The sequence below is a fragment of the Megalops cyprinoides genome, chromosome 3 (assembly GCF_013368585.1).
Source record: "Megalops cyprinoides isolate fMegCyp1 chromosome 3, fMegCyp1.pri, whole genome shotgun sequence".
In the NCBI taxonomy this organism is placed as follows: domain Eukaryota; kingdom Metazoa; phylum Chordata; class Actinopteri; order Elopiformes; family Megalopidae; genus Megalops; species Megalops cyprinoides.
Genome location: NC_050585.1, coordinates 47967537 through 47975409, shown reverse-complemented (window position 1 = coordinate 47975409; position 7873 = coordinate 47967537). Strand labels below are relative to the sequence as shown.

General features: G+C 42.8%; 1 protein-coding gene across 1 annotated transcript; it reads right to left on the bottom strand.

The window, feature by feature from the left end:
• Positions 1-2700: 2700 nt before the first annotated feature.
• On the bottom strand, positions 2701-6667 carry LOC118775425 (leucine-rich repeat neuronal protein 4-like). Its single transcript, XM_036525337.1, has 2 exons — positions 6512-6667; positions 2701-4048 (listed from the first exon to the last, which is right to left on the bottom strand). The coding sequence occupies exon 2, from the start codon at positions 4041-4043 to the stop codon at positions 3303-3305; it is 741 nt and encodes a 246-aa protein (XP_036381230.1). The 5' UTR covers positions 4044-4048; positions 6512-6667; the 3' UTR covers positions 2701-3302.
• Positions 6668-7873: the final 1206 nt, after the last annotated feature.

The window sequence follows — 7873 nt, the reverse complement described above, 5'->3', positions numbered from 1 at the left end:
TCTAAGATAACGTTGGTTACATACAAACAATTCTATGGCTGGTATCCAGAGCAGCATAATTTTAAAATATTAAGAGTTAAACTGACTGGATTTGGCTGATTTTTCTAACTTTTCTGCGTGAACAAGTTTATTATTCTGTATAATCCTGCTAGACTCACTCTGCTCTCTCCGGCAGCTACCGTCCTACTCCTCCCAAACTTTTAAAGTGATAAGTCAGGTGGGAGGGCATGTTGCTACAGGGCCCTGAAAATCTGGAATGATTTCCCGCATGATGTGAAGAAGTAGACTATGATATGAGTATGAAAGTACAGATTAAACACCCCTATTTATAGATTATTTTATGTAAAGTCTTCCCCTGTAGCATGCCGTGTTTTTGCTCATTGCTATGCTGTCATATTTTGACTGCTGCAGCACTTGCCTCATGTCCCTTTGATGTGAGCTAAATTATGGCACTGTAAAGCTATCTAACCCCTGGAGGAGGCCGAAATATAACCGATAAAATCATAAGGATGCATGCGTAGAGATAAAAACCTTTATCTCCTGTTTACATCTCACAGGCTTTTCTCTTTTCACCATAGTACTGTATATGTATCATTTCAGCCAGCTTGCCTTTTCTCTCTAATGTCTGATTGCCAAATTCGGGTATAGTTGGACAGTGGCCTTGCTAAAAAGGTGGTTCCACTTACAGCCAGCTGAAGGTGAGATGGGGCTGAAAATGTGGGTCACTCCAGTTGAGTGTCTAGGTTTCCACGTGGCCAGGATGGTAGGTGTGTTTATGGAGCCAACAAAGGAGGAAGTAGTGTTTGATTGTTCGTAAAGTAAAGTTTTAAAGTAAACTTTGATCATGTCCAGCCAGACGGAGACATTCACAGCTGCATGAGAGAAGGAGGGAGATCTTCTGTTTTTTCCCACCCTGTATTTTTCTGCGTGCTTTACCTAAAGATGCTTTTTTTTAGCTAGCTAGGGAGATAGTAGTTGTACTGGTTGTTTGAGCTGCTGTGTTAGAGAGAAATGGGTAGATATCTGACATCCTTCTGCACTTATTTTCAGCTGTGGCTGTTGACCCACAGGTGGCTGTGGCTAATGGAAACAAGCCATAAGCTCTGTGTGATTTCTGTGGGTAAAAAATCCTCTGACAACAGAAGAGGTAATAACAAAAATTCATGTCCATCATGGTGACAGCTGGGATTATCTGAATTTGCAAAAAATGGACAATATCGGTATTTACTGATCCAGAGCAGCTACACACTGACCTGATGACATCTGTAAAAAACGAAAGGATTTTTTTTAATAGTGGTCGGGTTTTATTGCTAAAGGGAACAGGTAAGCAAGGAAGTATAGAATGTCACTGGCATATCTGTACAGATACTCCTGGATTACTACTTTAACGACAACTCAAAATGTACACTGGGACATTTCTGTCACCGAGTCAAAACTCCTGGCTCCCACAGCCAAAGCTTGTATATCTCCCTGCAGCGTCATTTTTCAGGTCCACCAGTTCATACATTTGAGTAACTTGAGTACTCAGATATTAGTTCTGCAGTTTATTGTCTGACATCCCTATGTTTGGGTGTGTCTTGGATTACCATGCTTTGGTGCCTCATTATAACGACACTCAGGCCCACACTTGACTGGCTGTAATGAACATTCACCTGGGTTCTTTGTGCTACACTGGAAGACATTGCCTGGAGGTATCATTCTGGATCTGGATTCCAGAGCATGTCACAGGTTGCCACACATTCATATAACCTGTGAATGGAGTTCACTGGGATCATCACATGGGAGTCACTGGGCAGCAGTGTAACATAGTGGTAGACAGCACGACCTGTAACTGAAAGGTTGCTGGTTTGATTCCCTGATGAGTGGAGTGCAGTGGTTTGATACCATTGTTTCATTAAATTATGCCAAGAATGAATTAAAAATTTTATTTACAGAATAAAAATAATTCCTTTCGTACAAAAATACAAACTTAAACAAATACAATTTGTATTTGACGACGTACACATTTTTAGAACAATTCCAGTTTGAGTTATTGATAAAATGACTGAAATCACAAATACATTTGAAGAAAAAAAGACATATATGTATATGCATTTTTACATACCCTCTCAGCTCCTTTAAATTTGACTGGTTCTACCTCTTGTCAGTCTGTTTATTTGTCTATCTAGCAAGCAGTAAATTTATGTGAGGTAAAGACTGATTGCAAATAGGCTTTTTGGCATTGCCGATACACGGATGTTTACATCGTGTGATAAGCAAGGTTTCGCAGTTAAAAAGGGAGCTCCTCCAGAAATCATCTTTGTCCCAACTGTTTTCATGAAAATGAGTAAAGAGATCTTTCAGATTTGTTTTTTTTTCCAGTAAAATTCCTTTTCAAAATAGAAGTCTCCTCATGCGACAGATCCTCAAATATCACGTGCAAATCCACATATGATGTTCGTGGAGCAGCGTTCCCTGTGTTGTAACAGGGCCTTAACCTAAAAATCTTTGCTCAACGACCCAATTATGCAGAATTCTGCTGATTTAGCAGCTCACTCCCTCCTTCCCTTCCACAGCCCTCTCCTTCCTCGCTCTTTCACCGTACTTGGCAGATATTTACTGCATCTTCTCCTCATCTTGTGTTTCATAACACAAATACCAGCAATGGCCACATTAAGGCAGCAGTACCAGCTGCGCGGCAAATGCCTTCACTCACACACATAAATATTTTTGGGCTTGGCTCACATATTTGCACAAGGGTTACATGGAAGTCTGAAGCAGCACATGCAGCAGATGTTTGTATCACTCTCACAAGAGGTATGAGCAATGATTTCATCTCTCCGTCTTAAACCACTGTTTGGTCCAGTGTGTGACAGCATCCGGCCGCCGAATCTGTCGCACGTGTCTCAGCTCTCTCCTCCCTGGCTGCCGCTAATAGCAATACTGATGTGACCGTTGGTTTGCTCACCCACATTCTCAGACAGTGATACACGGAAAATATACATCTCATAACCTGTCACACATACAGACATCATCAACTGACACAGTTATGCAGCATAAAGACCATTTCTTTTCATGGGACGTCCTGTTGATGTATTTGTGGGGTACCGGGTTCCAGTTCTGAAGTTTAATAAATATGTTAATAGTTAATGCACGTTGAAGTAAACAGCCACATTTATGCACAAGCATATGCACATTAATACTCAGACATTCAAAATAAGGTTGTTCTCTGTGGCTTTTGTGTCCCAGCCCAGAGGAGATTATAGTGTGTCAGTGCCTCTTTCTCTAACTGCCTTCTCGTAGTGAAGAGTCTTTCCATCCTCTCAGAGGGGCACCCCTTCAGCCGGATGAGAAGAGCTTGTGCCCTGAGACTTCCTCTGGCCCTTGTGTCTCCACAGCAGGAGGGCGACCAGGGAGAGGAGTAGCAGCAGGCCCAGTCCGGCACCTATGAGCCCGGCCTTGAGGGCCAGGCTGGTGCTGCTCTGGGGCTCGTAGGGCTTGCAGGACACCTGGGTGCGGCTGCTCACCCCTGCCCCGTTCACTGCCTCCACGCACACCACCGCCCCCGCCACCACATCCTTCAGCATCGCCTTCCTCGACAGCCAATCGAAAACCTGGGGCTTGCCGCCGTCCACCACCACCTGGTAGCGGGACACGGTGGAGGCCGGGGCACACCAATGAACCGCCACCTCGGACCCCTGCTGCACCACCTGCTGTAAAAACGGGGGCTCGGGGACCTCTTGGGGCCCGCTCAACCCCGGGCACCTGCAGCTACTAACGGCTGCCAGCTCCGCGCAGGGAGGATGCTGATCCAGGCACGGGTTGTAGTCGCAGTACACAGGGCTGCTGTCCTGGGAAGGAACCGGAGGTGGGGTGGGTGGCATATCATCCTCCTCCTCAAAGTTGTTGTAGTCCTCGTCTGTATTCACTCCCGTTGGGTCGCCGGTTCGGGGGCGGAGGACCGCTGTGCGGTTTCCCTCCCCGAGATGATTGGCCGAGGAGCTGCAGGACAGGGCCAGTAAAAGTGCTACAAGTATGTAGAGCCGGTTCCATCTGGCTGCCATGGTGCCTGCAGGAAGGTAATTAATTAAGAGTCAGGCGTACGTCCAGAGAACTTTCAGACACCAAGATCCAAGAATGTAGTATGAGACTGTCATACTTCTGTAGTCATTTATAAAGGTTATAGATACGGTGGTTTGTCAGAATGCCATCATATATTTCAACCATGTCTTCTGCAAATCAAGGAATATGTTAATAGTTATATTTATCAGGTAAATTATTCTATAAATACACTCACATCGCACTCTCATTACACTCTCTAGTATAGTACAAGACTAAACATTGTACCTGCGTTTCTCAGACCAGGTCCTGTAGACCCAGCATGTGTGCTCGGTAAGCTTTATTGGACTTGATTGAACTGTTAATTAGACACTGATCTAGATTTATGTAATGCAATAATAATGGTAAATTATGAAATAAATACGTATTCAGCTATTCGTCAACACTATTGATCAAGAGAAATTAGTTGCTCAGTTTAGCCTAAGCCAAGTCATTGAGCAACTAGACACTAAGTAACTAAGCAGGCTGCATGAAAATTGTTAAAAGGGCAGATGTTAACAAAAATAATAAATAATAAATATTAGGAAGAAGAATAATAATAAGAAGAATAATTATCTTTATATTAGTGCCGCATCCAACAGCACAACAGTGCGTTTCTTTCACAAAGAAAGTACTTTCTTACACAAAGAAACTTACAGCAGGTTAAATTTAGAATGTTAATCGATATTCAAGAATCAAGAATCAATGTCGCATTCTAACCTCAACCCAACCTAATAAATTAAGAGTTGTGAGGGAACTAAAACTAACATACACAGGGCAGGCAGGGTTCTCGTTAGGTAGCCACCCTGACAGTCTCGGCTTCTCTGCTAATTGTCTCTGCTTCAGATCATCAAAGTCCAAGTGTTTTCATCTTCCAACAGTTACACACGGGTGTTTTTTATTTCTTTTAGTTCTTTTACTTATTCATGCTAGCATAGCGCTGAGCGGCTTTATGCTTACAGTGCTTTCAGTGTCCTCCTCTGTCCCAACCTCCACCTGCGTTTTGGTTTTGCCTGCCAGGGGAGTGGCAGTTGGGCTACTCCCTGTCCTGAGCTCGCTGCCAGTGAAACGTGCCAGGCATTGGTGAACTTCATGCTGGGCGATGAGGCACTCTAAAGGGTGGTGTCTGTTTAAACCAACTAAGAGTTTCATTCTGTTTCCATGATTCATAAAAACGAAAAAGAAAAAACCCTCACTGACATAAGAAAATCTGGTCTGAGTTATGATTCCTCGCGTTGAATATTACTCACTTTGAAGCTTGACAGATGTGTTAGCACAATATTGTTACAACTGCTACTTCTTATTCTCAGGATATCCCTGTTACAATACACGGTACACTCACCATACCCACCACCATACCCTCACACATGGATAGATTAAATTTCTCTTGCAGAAATGTGTATAAATGTAAGGTATAAATACAGTACATGATAATAAATTTGGTTCGTATGGTGCGTTCATACAATGAAATGCTTCACAGTCAAGCATAACATTTAAAAACAACTTAGAACAATAACAATCTATTAGTGATTACATATACAATATAATATAAATAAATAAATACATTAATGAAAAAGGGATGAAACTTTGGATTGGATTGGATTGGATTGGATATTTATTTGTCTTTATTGTCCCTGAGGGGCAATTTGGTTTGCTTTAAAGTCTAACTAGATTAAAGTTACCTTAGAAAATAAAACAGATGTTAAGTAAGGTGGTTACTAAATAATATTATATAAAAAAAAAATCTAGATGTTGTTCTGCTCACTCTAAACTCAAATGATCAAAACAGCAGCAAATACTATATTCAGGAGTGTGTACACAAAAACTTAAATGTAAAAAACATAAACTTAAAAAACATTAGAACTAATAGTTGAAATAATCCTGAAGCAATAATACAATCCCAGCCTGCTATGTTTCTGTGCTGGATACCCACTGGCCAGCTATGTTTTTGTGCTGGATACCCATGTGATGCCCAAGACATGAAGATCAAGACATGGTAAAGAACACTCAAGTTTTTGCCAGCATGCAAAGCCCACAGATGTGAAATCTAAGGTCCTGACTACATTGCGCATATATCCACCAGCCTAAGAGTTTACACACCCTTGAGTTTGTTAAACAAAGTTTCTTTACTGTACTGGTATTAAGAAGGGCGGCCGTGTACTGTAGCTGATATCATTCAATGTATAAGCAAAAAAAAAAAACATGCTCTAAAAGAACAGAGTTGAATAAATAATAAAATAACTTTATGAAATAAATTAACAGTATGAGAATCGCTCTGAATTGCAGCAAAAGAGGAAGGAAAAAGAGAGTAATTACTGACACAGCATTTTTTCTGGTAAAAGTCCAACCATACTCTAACCCAATTACAAAATGAACAGACAAAACAAGTACACCAAATCTTAAATGTTCAAATGACTTTAAAAAATCTGATTACCTGAAGAAGGGATTGTTTTGTATCTCTTCTGGAGCCTTTGCTTTTTCCCTGGGCTCCTCTTTCGTCCTCTTTTCAGATCCGTTTCCTCTTTTCCTCTTTTCCTTCTCTCCTTCTCCCTTGCCCTGTTTATTATAAACTCACTCAGCCTCCCCTCAAACAATCGCCTCCTTCTTTCCTCCCTCCCCCATCTCCCCTTTCTCCCCTCTCTCTTCCAATCCCCCTCTCTGTGCTACCCTGCCCCCACCCCTTTCCACTTGCAGTTTTGGCACCGGCTCAGCTCCGTGCAAGTCTCTACAGTTGCGGACCATGAAAACCAGCAGAAAACCACGTGAATTATAGTAACATGCCAACGACACATAAAGGTATTTAGAAATGTGGGTTACTTACTAGCAGGGAGGGAAGGAAGATAAGCTCTCCTCTCCTTTTACGGCCAAATGGGGCCAAAGGTAAAGGAGGTGACTTAGCTGAGACAGCTCTGAATCAGGCCAAATTTTGACCACAGACGTGGTGCCACCACTTCCCAAGACTTCCGCCCTGATGTCTCATCACTTCTGTCTGCGTCCAGAAGGCGAGACCTGTGACGTACCGTCACAGGAGTTACATCATGGTAACTTTATCCGCGACACCCACCTGCTTAATATGTCAAATAAATTGGTTTGAGAAAGAGACAGACAGACAGACAGACAGACAGACAGACAGTGAGTGAGTGAGTGAGTGAGTGAGTGAGTGAGTGAGTGAGAGAGAGAGAGAGAGAGAGAGAGAGAGAGAGAGAGAGAGGGGGGGGGGGGGGGGGGGGGGGAGAGCCACATCCAGATGCAGGAACATACACAAACACATGCATTAATGGTGCTGTGACTTTCAAAGATTGATCCTTTGGACCTACTGTTGGCTGTACTAAGTCGGGTAATTTGCGTCAAAGATCTACCAGTTGTTGTCTCTCCCTTTCCCCTCTCTTTTTTTCCCTCATTCCCTCACTCCCATTCTCAACATCTGTTAGATACACCATGAAGGAGCAGGGATGTGGCACTCAGCCAGCTGTTGGGGAATACAAGACCAAATGTGCACTTCCTGAATTTTTTAGGGGCTCTGAACTCAACAGCCCGCTGGGCTAGGAAGACAAGCGTTCTTTAAAAAGACATTCACCTTGTCATTCAACATCTATTGCTATTTTTACCAGTATGAACACCAGACTGTAGTGTCTGGCGAGCTGGCGGCGTGTGTGTGTGTGTGTGTGTGTGTGTGTGTGTGTGTGTGTGTGTGCTAGTCTGTTGCAATATGTAGGACTTGGGGAGTCTGGAAAAATGTATTAATTATTGCTGCAGTTCCAAGAACTGAACGGCACTGAGTAATTCCAGATGCTAA